The following is a 16,740-nucleotide window of genomic DNA, read 5'->3' as shown; positions in this document are numbered from 1 at the left end:
GACTGGTTCATTCATTACCTTTATTTGTTTTATGTACCAGATATAGAAGTAAAAATTCATTCTTTTGAAATTCCCATTACCAAAAGGTTGAAATTTGATAGCTTAAAACAATGATGCCTCCTTCTTTGGTGAAATGATGGTACTTTCACATGTGCTTCTTCTTTTTTTTTTAAATTTTTATTTATTTATTTGAGAGTGACAGACACAGAGAGAAAGACAGATAGACGGATAGAGAGAGAATGGGCGCACCATGGCTTCCAGCCTCTGCAAACGAACTCCAGATGCGTGCGCCCCCTTGTGCATCTGGCTAACGTGGGACCTGGAGAACTGAGCCTCGAACCGGGGTCCTTAGGCTTCACAGGCAAGCGCTTAACCACTAAGCCATCTCTCCAGCCCGCACATGTGCTTCTTTTTTTTTTTTTTCTTTCTTTCTTCAAACTATGATAACTTTTTAAAACTAATTTGGAAGTCAAGAACCATTGATAATTGTTTTTTTTTTTTTTTAAAGAAAACATATAGTTGGTAGGGATATAGCTTAGTAGTAGAGTGCTTGACTAGGATTCCCTGGGTTTAATCTTCAATGGGTTAAGGGATAAATAAGCTCTTTCTGCAAAAAGTCAAGTGTTCATATCTATGGGCTTGAAAGCCACATCACCTTTTTCACAATTTCTTCTCTCGGTTATTTAACTTAATTTGTTTATGAGAGACAGAGACAGAAAGAGAGAGAATGGCACGCCAGGGACTCTAGCCACTGCAAACAAACTCCAGATACATGTGCCACATGTGTATCTAGCTTTACATGGGTACTGGGGAATCAAAGCTGGATTTTTAGGCTTTGCAGGCAAATTCCTTAACCATTGAACCATATCTCCAGTATCTTTACTCATTTTTTATGTTGTGAAAGTGTTCATGAGACAGTAGGTACATAACTGAATTAACTTGGCTGTGTTCTAATAAAATTTTTACTTACAAAGCTAAAAATGAAATAAAAGAAAGAAGAAAGGAAAACATTATAAATGGAAAATAAGTTTCATCAGCTTACATTAATGACATTAATTAAAACTATTTGCATGTTTTCAGCAGGTATATGAGGTAATATGCAGTCTGTGTTTACTTTTTCTACTTTAATTCACTTCCCTTGAGTCTAAGACATTTGTCATTTTATAGGCCATCCACCTTTTGCACAATTTTCTTTTTGTAGATCCTTACATTTTAGAAGCCTCATTCCCATTTAAAAATAAAAATAAGGCAGATAAGAGGGGTCTGACATTGCATAAAGGTATTTGTCAGATGGTTAAACACTGTTAGGTACTACTATTGAAAACATCCTTTGATATTGACATCAAATATTATAAGGGCAGAGGCATTTGATGTTCTGAATGACAGCTATCAAATCCCTCCTTTGTGTGAGTCTGGTTGCTTTGAGTGGGAAGCTGTTATTGGAGCATTCCCTCTTTTGGAGACTGGCTGGACTTGACATCATGGTATCCTGGCTGCTTTGAATACTTCATATCAATCTTAGGACAGCTTCAAGGGCCCCTGCAACCAAGACTAATGTTTAAATCATGGCATTGGATCAGGAGGCCTTATTCAAATTATAACTGCTGCTCCAGGCAACTTGTATTGGCTTTAAAGACTTCAGTTTAGGCAAGACAAGGCCTTAGATGATCCTGCTTTTCCTGTTGCTACTTTCCCTCAGAAAAGGAGGCGTATCATTTATTCAGGAACTCAGCAAAGAGCTTGATAATGGTGCAATGACAAGCCTTGATTAGTGCTTAGGCGAGGCTTGTGATTGGTTCATATACAAAGTTTGTGATTGGTGGAACAAGAAACTGTGTAGATGCAGGACTAGAACTATGGAAGATACAATCTATGCACAAGCTCTCTCTTCGTGTTATATATCAGGTTCCAAGTAGTTTACAAGCAGGCTATTCTCTACACTTTGCTGGGCTAGAGGATTTTTTTTTTTCTTGGACACTACTCACTAGCATGGCAACACCATACTCAATAAAGATTTTACCTAAATTGTCTACTTACCAACTACTTCTGGTATTTATTACCAGTAAAACAGGCTGAAATTGTTGCGTGAATAACTAACAAGACTCTGGGCTTTCCAGACAGCCATGGCAGTAGCAATAGTAATGAGTAGGAGACTGAAAATTCCAGTCACCATTCACTAAGGGTCTGGTATCCAACACTTAGAACTGTAACAGCATGGAACTTAGGGCAGACAGTGCAAGAAGCCAAGACTACAAAAAGGGGCAGGATTAGTGGCTGAAGAGATGGCTTAGGGGTTATGGCAGTTGCCTGCAAAGCCAAAGGACCCAGGTTTGATTCCCCAGGACCCATGTAAGCCAGATGTACAAGGTGGCGCATTCATCTGGAGTTCATTTGCAGTGGCTGGAGGCTCCGGTGTGCACATTCTCCTTCCCTCTCTTTGTCTGCCTCTTTCCTTCTCTTGCTCTCTAAAATAAATAAACAAATAAAATTGTAAAATTAAAAAAAGTGGCAGGAGTGTTGAGAACGGTATTAGCAGAGCTACACTGGAAGACCATGCAAGATTAAGTGCGTGCTATGTGATAGGACATGTAGTAATTTCTTCATAAATGTCAGTCACTGTCCACACATACCCAAAGTGCTACTATCCATTCAAACTCTGTCCTAGACCACAGCTGATTTGGGTTTTGGAATTGGAATAAATTATTAAGAAGCTAAGTATGGAGAGGATGACTGAGAATTCATGCTCAATGAAAGGCTAGCCTGACCATTTAGAAATTGATTTACAAATTGTGGTAAAGAAAGTGAAGTGCATGGAGGGAGAAATATGGAACTAATGAACATTGGAGAGGACCAAAGGAAAGCCATGTTGCACTGGAAAAACAAAAGAAAGTTTCAGTTGTTTGGCAGGCTCCCAGGCCTTTTGGAACTTAATTAGACTATATTTCCTTCCCGTTGACTCAACAGGACAAACACATTTTTAAGATGCCCACACAGTCACATTCTTGACTTATGCACATTTTAAATTTTCTCAAGCCATTTTACATGATTTTTTTCTTTCTCTTTTTTATTTATTCATTTGCAAGGAGAGGGGGGGGGGGAGAATGGGTGTGCCAAGCAAGGCCTCTTGCTGCTGCAAACAAACTCGAGATGCATGCACCACTTTGTGCATCTGGCTTCTCATGGGTACTGGGGAGTCAAACCTGGGTCCTTAGGCTTGTAAGCAAGCACCTTAACCATTGAGTAATCTCTCCAGCCCCCACTCTACATGAATTTTAATTCAAAGACACCTGACTAGAAAGTGAACCAAAAAAAAATAGTAAGTTCAATAGAGTCTGGTGATGGGGCAAAAAAAAAGGCAGACTAAAGGAAAGACAAAGCTATTTGAATCCTGATATGTTATGGCTTAGCAGATAAAGCACTTGCCTGCAAAGCCCAAGGACCTCAGTTTGATTCCACAGAACCCATGTAAGCCAGATGTACAAGGTGGCACATGCATCTGGAGTTCATTTTCAGTGGCTGGAGGCCCTGGCATGACCATATTTTCTCTCTCTCTCTCTCTCTCATTCTCTGCCTCTTTCTCTCTCTCAAATAAATAAATAATTTTTTAAGTATACAAAGTAGAGATGAAGGTCCTCTAAAACAAACCCTCAGAGTCTCTTTTTTTTTCTTGACTTGGCTCATATTCTCTAGTAATCCAAGCATTTATGTCAATTTCCTGCTGTTTCATATTAGAATGAATGTTTGCTTTTGACCAATGTAATAAAAAGTCATCACTAAGGAGTCAGAAGATGAATCTTGATTTATTTGGAAATTTCGAGTGTCCTCTTTTTTTACTGCCTTCTCCTATTCCAAGATACTCAACCCACCCACACACTTCTTGTTAAGAAATAAAAAATGTCAAAAACTGACATATTCATACAACTATTTAACCAGCAATATCTAAAATAATAGATAAATGTATTTACATAAAAGAATTCTTTGCTTATCCTTTTATATATGTGTGCTTTCATTTCAACTTTAAGAGATATTTTAGGACAGTTTTGGTAAATGGCATAGATGGTTATGCTTGAGACAATAGTTATTGTACTCATTTTTAGTGTTTTTTCAAAGTAAAATCCTTATATTACAAGTAATTAATAATTTTAGAAATGTACATCTTACTATGCACCTCCTAGTAGACTGCTGTCAACATCTTTTATTCAGTCTGAAAAAAACAATAGCAAGTGAGTGAGGGAGTGTGTTTGTGTGTAATTCCTAGTTTTGAATGAGGAATGCAAGACTTTACCTAGGTCCATACAAATGAAAAGGTACATAAGAAAATTTCACACACACACACACACACACACACACACACACACACACACACACACACAATTTATAGTGATGTGCTTGTATACATATGCCTTAATTGAATACTTTTCTTCAAATGGAATCTGGCATCTATTTTACCATCCAGAGCAGGTTGTAAGCCATATATAATGGGTGAATGTATATGAAAGCCCCTGAAAGACAAAACCAAAAAAATGTTCAGTCGGTTATGGTAAAGAGAGTGACATTGTCCAAGATTACATAGAAGTCTCAAGATCCAAGGTTGATTAATGTGGAGGAGGAGTAGTTTGTGATTGTATTTTCTGAGAAATTTTTTAGGTGTCACTCGCGATAGAAAACATACTCAGTATAAGAGGTCCATATCTTGTCTTCTGTCTGGTCATGCATGGCAGTGCAGGTGCCAGTGGAATTGCATGCTACCATGTGGAAGCCAGCATCTGCTAGTTTGTCAAAGGCTTGTTCAAGAAAAGTGAACTTAAGGTAGTATCGAGAAGTGTATCGCTCAGGAGGACGGTCAGGGTCTCTGCTCTCATTCAGAGTCTCTCCAAAAACTTCTTTAGCCAATGATATCTTTCCACACACCATGATTCGGGCCACACGACGGAATTTGGCATCTGTTTGGCTGTCTCTCCCCAGTGTATAAGAGCCTCGATAGCCAATAGTGATGAAGCCTGCCTTCTTGAGATCTGAACTTGTAGAACTTGTCAGAAGTAGGGGATTATCAGGGAAACTAATATGATTGGTATTGCTTGAAGAGAGATTAGACATGGTGTCAATGCTGGCGGAGAGCTCTTGTAGGTCACACAGATCATCACCAAATGAGCTATGCTTGTTCAGTTTAAGAGCCAACGATTTGGCCAGTTCTGGTAACTTAAAGTACTCTGCTTCTCTCTGAAGCCGACCACACTCGGGAAAGTGGTCAGGAAGTACTACTTGCAGGTCTCTCATGTAATCTAGGACATAACGAAACAGAAATCCATCTCGATCTATGAAGAATCTCCCTTTGTTGTCCTGGATCAAGCAAGGACTCTTTTTACTGAACATTTCCCAGAGCAAGGAACCAGGAATGTTGACCAAAGTAGGATAACGAGTTATATATACCTGGCCACCTACATTGAGTTCAATAACTTCAGGGAAATTGCTAACATCCTCACTTGGTATGATATGACTTGATTTTGCTGCCACAGCCATGTTGATCTGAAAATGCAAAACAGATTATTTTTAAGTAACCATTAGTTTTCTGCACATATACATTCTGCGTATCAAGGAACTCAAAAGCAAAAACATAACCATTTACTCATTAACTATACTTCACTTGATAATGGCAGCACAGAAAAAATAGTGCATGGTTTGGCTTTGCAATTTTTCTTTCCTTTTTTGTGTGTGGGGGTCTTGCCTTTGGCACTCTAGGCAAAAGTTCTACCACTGGGCTGCAGAGATGGCTCAGTGGTTAAAGGGCTTGACTGAAGAGCCTAATAACCCCAGTTCAATTCCCCAGTACCCACATAAAGCCAGATGCACAAAGTGGCACTGAAAGACGCCCAGAGGGAGACCTTCACTCAAGTCTCGACATAGCACGCACCCAAAGACACACGGGAGATCAAACTTGCTGCAAAAGCATGAGGCTTTATTCGGGAAACCAGAGCTCTGGGGTCGACACGTATCTCATGCAGGAGACAAGAGGAGTCGACCCTGAGCCCTATTGGGTGTTTCTTTTTATAGGGTTTTTAGCAAGGAAGGGAAAGAGGGGGGGTTTCACAAGGGTATTTGCCAAGCTTGTACAGTTATGTCTACATATCTTATTTGTGCATAACCAGAGTTTAAGTCCTTGGTCAGGCTGTCTTGGGAAATTATTTTATTATTTTGTTTTTTCTCAAAACTGTATTTTTGTTTATCCTCTTCCCGGGACATAAAGTTTAGGTTGACCCGACCAATCCATATCTTGGGCCATCTGCAGCCTATCTTTTAGCCTATTTTTGATTTACTCCTGAATATACAGTTCAGGTTGTCCCCTAGCTGTAGCAACCAGCTGTTTCTTCACTAAGTTTACTTTAAAATTTTTCATCCTGCCTTTCAGCGCATGCATCTTGGAGTCTGTTTGCAATGCCTGAAGGCCCTGGTGTACCCATCTGTCTCTTCTATCTCTCTCTACTTGCAAACAGATAAATAAACTATTAAAAAAAAGTTCTACCACTAAGCAAACCCTACCTCAACGCTTGCAAAATTTTAATGTCCTTTGAAATGTCATGTGATTATATTTTGCATTTTATGACAAGTTCATGCACAAATCTCTTTTTGTGATGCTCTTCTATTTTAGCCTCTCAGTTCATTCCTCCTCCTGTCCCTGCCCCCTACATAACGGTGTATCTTTTCATCTGCATGTATTCTTACAAATGAATTTTATGACTTTCAAGCGATATATGTTATTGCAATATATATTTCGTCATGGTTTTGCACTCTCAGCATTATATTACTTGATACCTTTATGTTGATATGTGTATATTTAACGCCTTGCCTGTAATTGTGGCACAATACCCTTAAATATTCACCTACTACATTTTACTGTCCACTCTTGTAATGACTCAAACTGAAATTATTTTCAATCTTATGCTCCAATATGTACCCATATACATGTCTACTATTTCCACATCTTAGCTTCCTTCTGTTTTTTACACTTCAGAACTTTTTATAAATTTATAATCTCGTTGTTTGTTTTTATTTATTCATTTTTATTGACAACTTCCATAATTGTAAAAATATCCCATGGTAATTCCCTCCCTCCTCCCACTTTCCCCTTTGAAACTCCACTCTCCATCATATCCACTCCCCCTCTCAATCAGTCTCTCTTTTACTTTGATGTCATGACTTTTTCCTACTATTATGATGGTCTTGTGTAAGTAGTGTCGGGCACTGTGAGGTCATGGATATTCAGGCCACTTTGTGTCTAGAGGAGCATGGTGTAAGGAGTCTTACCCTTCCTTTGGCTCTTACATTCTTTTCCTCACCTCTTCCACAATGGACCCTGAGTCGTGGAAGGTGTGATAGAGATCTTTCAGGGCTGAGCACTCCTTACACTTTAGATCTTTATTGGCAGTTCCTCACTGAAAACCCTGGAAGCATCTTGAATCTAGCATGTTCATGATTACTTTTAAATAGGTGGAATTGTTTTATGAAGCATAATTTATCATCTATCTTCATATTTCCAGTTCAAACAGATCATGTTTTCTGAGTTTTGCCCTTTGTCAGTGGTACCACAATTTTCTGTCATTTGACCTTGAAATTCTGAAACATGGGTCATCTGATTGACATATTCAATCCTCTTATTATTTTATGATGTCTCTTATGCAGGCATTATTACTACTGCCACTTCCTATGTATAATGTATATCAGTATAAGAACCCCCAGGTGGGTCCTTTGACTTTGCAGGCAAGTTCCTTAACCACTAAGGCATTTCTCCTGCCCCCAATTTACCTTAATATCAAGTCCAATTCCTTTACCTCAGAACTCAAAGCTATCTATATAATAGCCATGTTCTCTCTTTAATTATAAGTATACCTAATACTGGGGTCTGGAGAGATGGCTTAGCAGTTAAGGCATTTCCCTGCAAAGCCAAAGGATCTCAGGTCAATTCCCCAGGACCCACATAAGCCAGATGCACAAAGTGGTGCTTGTGTCTGGAGTTCGATTGCAGTGGCTGGAGTCTCTGACATGCCAATTCTCTCTCTCTCTCTCTCTCTCTCTCTCTCTCTCTCTCATTTTCTTAAATAAATAAATATATATAAAAGTATACCTAATACTATGTAGGACTTACTATGTGTTAGCACCACTTCTAGCTGATAAAGTGATTGCTATGATTATCCCCAAACTGATTTAGAAAAATGTTGCCCAATATTTAAATAATAAATAGCTAAGCTAATGTCCAAACTCAATCATAAGACTGCAGAATCTTATTAACTACTATACTAGACTGTCCCATTTTGCATCTATATGCTAAGACTTCTTTATGTGTAGAAGAAAGCTGTATATTGTTGCTGATTACCCATGATGTATATTATCTTTTATCTATCTATTTTGCCTTTACCCAAATCTTTTCTCCTCCTGAAAAGCCTTGTTCAATCTCTTGGATATCCGTCGTATTGTGAGAACAATTCAGGCCCCAAATAAGGTTAGAAATCTCCTTATATTTATGTATTAAACTTAAAAACACAATTCCTTTTATTCATAGTTTTCTACTCCTTTACATATAATAATAATATTAGTAGAGGGCTGGAGAGATGGCTCAGCAGTTAAGTGCTTGCCTGTGAAGCCTAAGGACCCCGGTTTGAGGCTTTATTCCCCAGGACCCATTTTAGCCAGATGCGCAAGGGGGCACACGCATCTGGAGTTCTTTGGCAGTGGCTGGAGGCCCTGGCATGCCCATTCTTTCTCTCTCTCTATCTGCCTCTTTCTCCCTCTGTCTGTCACTCTCAAATAAATAAATAAAAATAAACAAAATTTAAAAAATAATATTAGTAGAAATAGAAATAATAATACCTAATATTTATGAAACACTGCATGCCTATTTTCTTCTGATGCCTTTTTTTCATGTGACAACTCAGTTAATTATCTGAAGCAATCCCAAGAGGTAAATATTATTAGAATCCCCATTTCTCAGAGAAAAGAAGATACATAGCTTACTATAATTATTCACAGGGAATGCTTCTTTCAATCTCTACACATTGATCTACCCTTAATACAGCAACTAGAACTCTCTAAAATGCAAAAGTTATTCTGGTCTTTACCTCAAAGTCAAGCGAATGAAATTCATACATATTAAAGAAAGCATATAAAAATAAATCCCATAAGTAAATTCATGTTCTTTACAATAAATATATGTTAATAATAAAAAGTTAATTTAAAGAAAGGGGAAACTAAATCTTACAGACATAAAATGATGAAAGGAAAGTAAGAAAAAAAAACATAATCTGCTCTTTGTTTTGCTTTTGGTCTTTAATTGCAACCATATTTCCCTTTTAATGAATGCAAATGTTAACCACACTGGATCTAGAACTCATTCATCAAGCTCATCCAAGTTTTCATGCTTATATGCCTGAAACTTATGATTCTGACTGCTTGAAATGTCATTTTTACTTATTCTACTGACACCTCCCTGTCTCTTCTTGTGAAACAATATAACAAAGTGGCAGGTTTGAATGCAATCCTGCTTCTTCAAGTTGCTTGCTGTGTAGCTTTGGGGAAATTGCATATTTTCTCTGAGCCTCAGTTTCCTTATCCAGAAAATAGGTTTAGTAAAAAAAATTAACCCAGTTGGCAAGATGACAAGGAAATTACATGGTCATATAAAATGCTTACCTTAATCTTCTACAGCTTCTCTCTCTCTCTCTCTAATTATATATATATTATAATATATATATAAAATTTTCTATAAAAAAGTAAGGGTTAACTCATTTGTCTGGTGCTAACTTACTCTCCATTGGAGAATCTGCTTCTCTTTTTCAGATAGATATAAATACTAAGGAGAGAGCCACCCCATCATACCTCAAAAGGGCCCCGACTGAAATTAAGAACAACTGGTGAAACAAGCAAGGGTGCTGTTTTCTTGGTGAACTGGGTACCAGTACAAGGGTGAAGGAGATCAACACAGAGAAAAATCAACTCCTACCAAGTCAGATATCCAGAGACCCAGAGGCCCCCAACATCTCATCACCGTAGTAGACCAAAAATGAACCCAACATGGCTCAGGAAAATTTTGCAGAAGAGGGAGCGGAAAGAATGTCAGAGCCACATGTTGGGTCATGATATGCAGAGACATTTATCCTACCCATAACTGTGGGCTAACTCCAGAATGCATGACCCATATACCTCAACAAGGAGGGGTCAGGGGGAGGACCTAGGACATGGATGAGCCTAACAATGGTACCAAATAGACTGTATTTGCTGAGTACTAAACTAATTAATAAAAAAAAATGCTCACTCGGGAGGCAGAGGTAGGAGGATCGCCGTGAGTTCGAGGCCACCCTGAGACTGCATAGTGAATTCCAGGTCAGCCTGAGCCAGAGTGAGACCCTACCTCGAAAAACAAAAATAAAAAATAAAAAAAAAATGCTTAGTGTACTGCGTGGTACATAAGAAATGCTTATCAAATGGTGTATTAAATAAGTTTGCTTCATTTATCATTTAAGAAAAGGAGTAGGGCTGGGAAATAGCTCAGTGATTAAAGGTGCGTGCTTATGAAATAAAAGTAGTGGAGACTAGGCAGAGTATCCAGTGGGTAAAGTGCTGAGTCAGTTTAGGGGTAACAAGGCCCCTGAAAGTAAAAGTAAGGAATATGCTTGCATGGGTTCTTGCACTCTCCACTTTGCTAGAGGTCAGAGAAGGATCTGGCTTCTCCTTATCTCTTATTATCTAAAGAAGTTCTCTCCCTAGACCTGTTTTCCTTAAGCTCAACCCAAGTCTGCTCTATAAAGAAATAGTTCACTTTTCTGGAAGATTGAGATTCCTGGAAGGATTAAATCTACATAAAAAGCATGGCACTGGGACTGGTCAATTCTGTCCACATCCAGAACCTACAAAAGACCCCATTTGGATCTCTGGGTGGGATTTTCCATGTTCCCGAACCCTTCTTGCATCTTTTGAGCTAGCAGTCTGCATTCCTTCCTTCTTTTAAGTTCTGGGCTTTTCCATTTCCAGGGAGCTCCTCCTGCTGTTCAGGTACTTTGCCTGCCTGCCTTCGTTCCTTCATTCCTTCGTTCCTTGCTTCCTTCCTTCCTTTCTTCCTTCTTTCCTTCCTTCTCTTACCTTCTATCCATAATCTAATAGCTAATAAAATCTTTCTAAACTTTACCCTCTAGTCTGTGGGTTTCAATTATTTTAATTAATAAGTCAAGAACCTGGAGACCACACACTCAGTGGAAGTTTTGTGTGACTGTGACAGAATGGCACCTTAACACTTCATTTAAATCCCAACCAAGAACTGAGAAAGGCTCCATTGTTCAAAAGACACTCAAAATTCCCATATTTGTGTATTGCTCCAGAGCCCCAGTTCCTGTATCAGTGCTTGGTAAGCATGAGGCCCTAAGTTCAGATCCCCAAAACTTATGTAAAATGCTATATATAGTGGCATTGTCTGTAATGCTAGAACTAGGGAGGCAGAGATAGGGAACCCTTGGGGCTTACTGGCTAGGTATCATTCCAGCCAAATCAGTGAGCGATTGGTTCAATGAGAGACTCTGTCAGAGAGATTAAGGTGAAAGGAGGAGGAAGGGAATGCCATATCCCAATCCGTAGCTTCCACATGAACCCACATGCACATATGCACCGAAACACATATGAATACATGCACATACCACATACACATCATACAGATAACATGAAAAAAACAGAAGGATTGGTTTTCACTAAGTTGGTTATAACATTAGAATTTTCATACTGAACCCCTGAGATTCTGCTTAGATAAAATGTCCTTTCTAACTTTCCAATTATATTCTTAATTATTGCTATTGTTTAAAAATGTCTCCATTGAGGCACTAAACACAACAATCTAGAACTGACTAATTACTTATCTGTCTACTAAATCCTAAAATACAAAATAATTTTGATTCATATATACCTCTCTGGATCCCCAGGACTACAAGCCAGGCAAATAGCAATTTTGCTGTAATTTTTGAATGATCAGCAAAATCCCCAACAAATAATCACATTGTTTTCATAATCCCACAGCATATGAGGAGAAATCCATTTTGAATATGCATATATGTACAATAAATGTACAAATGGTAGATTTTGCAGATTTATGAATATAAAAAGGTATTTTTAATTCTTTCTAAAAATAATACCAATTGAAGAGATTTTCTACCTTGTACAAATTATTTTATAACACAATTAAGAGCTGAAAAATAACAGCATAAAATTATTTTCTTTCTTATTTCTTTAGAGATACCTCTGTCCAGATTAACTTGAAATAGACACTTAAAAGCTACTTTTAAGGGGAAGAGAAAGGAAAGGAGGAGGGTACTTAATAGGTTGATATTGTATATATGTAAGTAGAATGATTGAGATGGGGAGGGGATATGATGGAGAATGGAATTTCAAAGGGGAAAGTGTGGGGGGGGAGGAAGGGTATTACCATGGGATATTTTTTTATAATCATGGAAAATGTTAATGAAAATTAAATAAAAATAAAAAAATAAAAGCTACTTTTGCTAGAAAAGCATTGACTCCTCTCATCTGGACCCATAAGTTAAAGCTGGATGAAAGTTTGATGGTTCCATTTTGTGTGTCTGTCTCCAATATACTGACTGAGGTCACAGAAATAAGTCATTGTCCTTAACCTTTCCTCTGGAGACACTTTAGATTCTAGGAATGGAAGAACAGATATTCACAGGATGAAGTACACATTAGATGAAGACACCCATGAAGGGCGAGGTCACACTCTGGAATGGAAGTAATCATTTTATAGGAACCTGACCTGTAAAAGTCAGGCATGGTGGCATGCACCTATCATTCCCAGCACTGGAGAGACCAAAACAAGAGAATCCCTACAGCTTGTTGGCTAGCAAGTCCAGCCAAATCCATGAACTCCAGGTTTAATGAGAAAACCTCTGAAAAAATTAGTTGGAAAGCAATTGAAGAAGACATGCAAAGTTAACTTCTGGTGTTTATGTGCTCATGTGGCACCCACCCCCACACAAAAACACATAGAATGGATACACACACACACAACATAAAAAGTAATAAGCAAAATTCTATGAAGCAGAATTGCACTGAATCTGAAGAGTAAAGTGGGGCATCCTACATTGTATCTCATATAAACAAAGGAATTTTTAGCAAACACCTAAGTAGTGAGGTAGATTAGGGTGACAAGACTCCAAAGTGAACAGCTTTCTTCTTGACTAAATGCAGGAATTGAACTTGGGCCTGTATAGGAAAATCTAAGTCATTATCCTTTATTTACTACAGGTCAGAAATGTCAGCAAGGTCTGGCCTTTTATTATCTCTGCTCTCTTAGGGAGTCCTTCCACTCCCTTCTGAGAAGGTCCTTCCTAGAGAATTAAGATTTCTGGGAAGATTGTCCCTTTCCAGAAATCCTGACCCCAAGCACCTGATGTCAGAACTATACTGGCTAAACAAGCCTTCCATCCATGGGGCTCATAAACAAATCCAACTTGAGTCTTGCGATGGGTTTCATAACCCCCCTATTGCATCCCTGGGCAAGAGCTCTGCCTTTTTTCTTTCTCTTAAGTTCTGGGCTTTTCAGACCACGTCTTGTCTCCTTGAGCAAGAGCTATGACTTCCTTCCTTCCCTTAACCTCCCCTTCTCTTAAGTTCTCCCTCCAAAATTCCAAGCTATGATAAAATCTTTCTGAACCTTACCATCTTATCTGTGGATTTCATTCTTCAAATTCATAACACAAGAATCTGGGAACACCCCCAAATTATTACTGTGTTGGCATATATTGGTACACTGGCAGAGGATACCCCAGAATTCCTGAATCAATAGTACCTTTTATTTCTGGAGAAAGACATCACAATAGTCAGGATAAGAACGGCACTAGACTTTCAACTCTTGCCTCTCTGTGGCACAACCACTGACACATTTTTAAACACAAATGGACATTTTCATATGAAAATTATTTGTGAGAGCATTCCTGATAGCTAGGAATTTCAGAGTATTTTTTCTAAAAAATGAAGATCAGGAGAATTATTAAATTGAAGAAATCTAGTTCAAAAAAGCCCCTCATATTTTAACCAAACAGTAATTCAAGAAGGGCATGCTTCCCAGACTCACAGGTTTTTATGTTTGCATGTATTTTAATGTAAAAATATTGTGTATATTAAAAAAAATCTTAGTTTGATATAATTTCTTTTCCCCATTTTCTATTCCACTAATCTATATTCAGCTGGTTTTTCTCATGATGAACAAAAACAGAACCAGTTCAGCTAATGTAACCTCCAGTCCGTTTTTGAAATGCTTGTTTGGAAAACTGCCTGTTAAAAAATCTTGAAATGCCTTATTTATTCTTTGTGCATAAGCCAGAGTTTGAAATGGCTTATTATTACTGCCTTCAGTAAATGAAATAAATAAAAGTCCCAGTAAGGAGGAAATAAATGAGATGTCATGTAAAGTAAATGGTTTAGACTAGCCTAAAGAAAAACATAGGAACCCAGCAGTACACTGCAAGCCCAAGAGAGCGGGGCTTTACATTTGAACTTTTCAGAGGCAATGAGCAAAGTAGCTGATGCATTCCTCCCTCTCTGCTGTTATGATCTTGCTCTGAGTCTTACTACTTGTAACAAAGATCAATGCATTTTAAACAAAAAAGTCCATAATAACAAAAACACCATACTGTGATATCTTCATAATGACACGTGATTTTTTTTCTTGAAAATGTGGAGGAAGAAGTCATCTAAAGATATCAGACACATTATAAAGGACCCATTTTATTAATCCTAAAATCTTTATGTCCTAATTTCCATTTCCTCTTGCTCTCGCTGTCCCTGTTCTCCCTCCCTTCTTTTCTTTCTGTTCGCTCTGTCCCTCTTGGCTTCTGACTCTCTCCTCTCTTATACCAAGCTATTTTAAATATTCACTCATGTACAAAAACAAATTGACCAATTTAAATTAAAAATGTAATTATGCTGGGCATGGTGGTGCATGCCTTAGTCCCACCACTCCAGAGGCAGAGGTAAAAGAATTGCCATGAATTTAAGCCCAGCCTGAGACTACATAGTGACTTCCAGGTCAGCGTAGGCTAGAACGAGACCCTACCTAAAACAAAAATAAATAAATAAACAAAACCATAATTCTACCTTTTCTCTTGCTCTGATTCAGATTTTTTTTTAAAAAGTAGTTAACACCTGATGCAGAAGTGGAAGCAAAAGCAGAAAACAACTTGAAATAAGAATTAAGTTACAGCTTTTTATCCTTTGCAGCATTTCCCTCCCTTTCCACTTAATTTATATCTATGGCCTTTTGTCTGCTCATAAAACAAGATGTTAGTAGCCAGATGCATTGAATAATGTTTTAAAAATTAACCCGATTACTAAAGGCTATCTGAATTTTCTGAACTAGTTCCCGATGAGCAGGTTTCACATGAGGTCTTCTTTCAATAAAGAAAGGACAGTGGTGTGTTCATTCTCAGTTCAAACGCAGAATCTCCTGTATTTCAGAAGCAATGTGCTAGAGAGAAAAGATAAGGAGGTAAATAGGATAGTTACCTTGAATCTCCACTCACCAAGATAATTGCCAAGCAAAGCCTTAGTCCTGGCCTGCCTCACTACTGTGTGGGCTAGGCTATTTGTGAAATGCCTTCCTGCTTTGCTTCCTTCCCTTGCAGCATGCTTTGGTGTTTGATCTGAGTTTTCCATTTTAATATTAGCAGCCCTGTAGACCCTCCTCCCTGCTATGACATACTTGGCTTCCTCTCTTGCTGGCCTCCCAGATGGCAATACCTAACTCTTTATTCTGCAGCCTGAGGAGGAAGCAAAGAAGAGAGACAACATGGGAGCAAGAGTAAAAACAAGAGAAAGAGAGAGAGAGAGAGGTTAATAAGAATAGAATTTGGGTAAGGAGAAATTTTGCTCACTTTTATTGTCCTAGCAGAATAAATAAACACTCTGAAGATGTAAATTACTTGAATGTTTTTTTTTTTTTTAAAGAAGACAAATTCTGCTTATATAGCACAGGTTAGTCTTAAAATCTTCTGGCTCAGACTCTGGAATGCTGGGATCACAGCTTTGGACAATCATGCCCACTCTAAATGTATTTTTCAATAAAGACTTGGTTGAAATTATGATTATTTGCAGATTATATGATTTTATGCATAAAGGACCCTAAAGACTCCACCAGCAAATTGTTCGACCTGATAAACACTTTTAGCAACTTAGCAGGATGAAAAATAAACACACAAAAATCAGTAGCCTTCTTAATTGCTAACAACAAACATGCTGAGGATGAAATCAGAGAATCACTTCCGTTCACAATTATATCAAAAAAATAAAGTATCACTGGGCATGGTGGCACACGCCTTTAATCTCATCACTCAGGAGGCAGAGTTAGGAGGAACGCCATGAGTTCAAGGCTACCCCAAGATGGCATAGTGAATTCCAGGTCGCCCTGGCCTAGAGTGAGACCCTACCTCAAAAAACCTAAAATTAAAAAATTAAGTACCTTGTAATAAACCTAACCAAGGAAGTAAAAGATCTCTGCAATGAAAACTTTAAAACACTCAAGACAGAAATTGCAGAAGACACTAGGAAATGAAAAGATATCCCCATATTCTTGGATTAGAAGAATCAATATTGTGAAAATGACAATCTTGCCAAAAGCAATCTACACATTTAATGCAATCTTCATCAAAATTTCAATGGCATTCTTCATGGAAATAGAAAAAAAATCCTTAAATTCATTTG

At 38.0% G+C, this 16,740-nt stretch overlaps 1 protein-coding gene across 2 annotated transcripts; it reads right to left on the bottom strand.

Moving 5' to 3' along the window:
- Positions 1 to 3,781: 3,781 nt before the first annotated feature.
- On the bottom strand, positions 3,782 to 15,663 carry LOC101596087 (BTB/POZ domain-containing protein KCTD12-like). Of its 2 annotated transcripts, none has more exons than XM_045140691.1 (2): positions 15,564 to 15,663; positions 3,782 to 5,526 (listed from the first exon to the last, which is right to left on the bottom strand). In XM_045140691.1, the coding sequence occupies exon 2, from the start codon at positions 5,518 to 5,520 to the stop codon at positions 4,651 to 4,653; it is 870 nt and encodes a 289-aa protein (XP_044996626.1). In that variant the 5' UTR covers positions 5,521 to 5,526; positions 15,564 to 15,663; the 3' UTR covers positions 3,782 to 4,650. The 2 variants fall into 2 exon arrangements, with proteins under 2 accessions (XP_044996626.1, XP_004670109.2); XM_004670052.2 differs by having other exon boundaries at positions 15,547 to 15,653.
- Between the last annotated feature and the right edge of the window lie 1,077 nt (positions 15,664 to 16,740).

The sequence above is a fragment of the Jaculus jaculus genome, chromosome X (assembly GCF_020740685.1).
Source record: "Jaculus jaculus isolate mJacJac1 chromosome X, mJacJac1.mat.Y.cur, whole genome shotgun sequence".
Classification (NCBI taxonomy): domain Eukaryota; kingdom Metazoa; phylum Chordata; class Mammalia; order Rodentia; family Dipodidae; genus Jaculus; species Jaculus jaculus.
Note: the sequence above shows the minus strand (reverse complement) of the source record. Positions and strands in the feature narration are given on the sequence as shown.

What these genes read in the sequence shown, in the direction of transcription:
- LOC101596087 (XM_045140691.1), bottom strand. Translation starts at nt 5,520, where the DNA reads ATGGCTGTGGCAGCAAAATCAAGTCATATCATACCAAGTGAGGATGTT.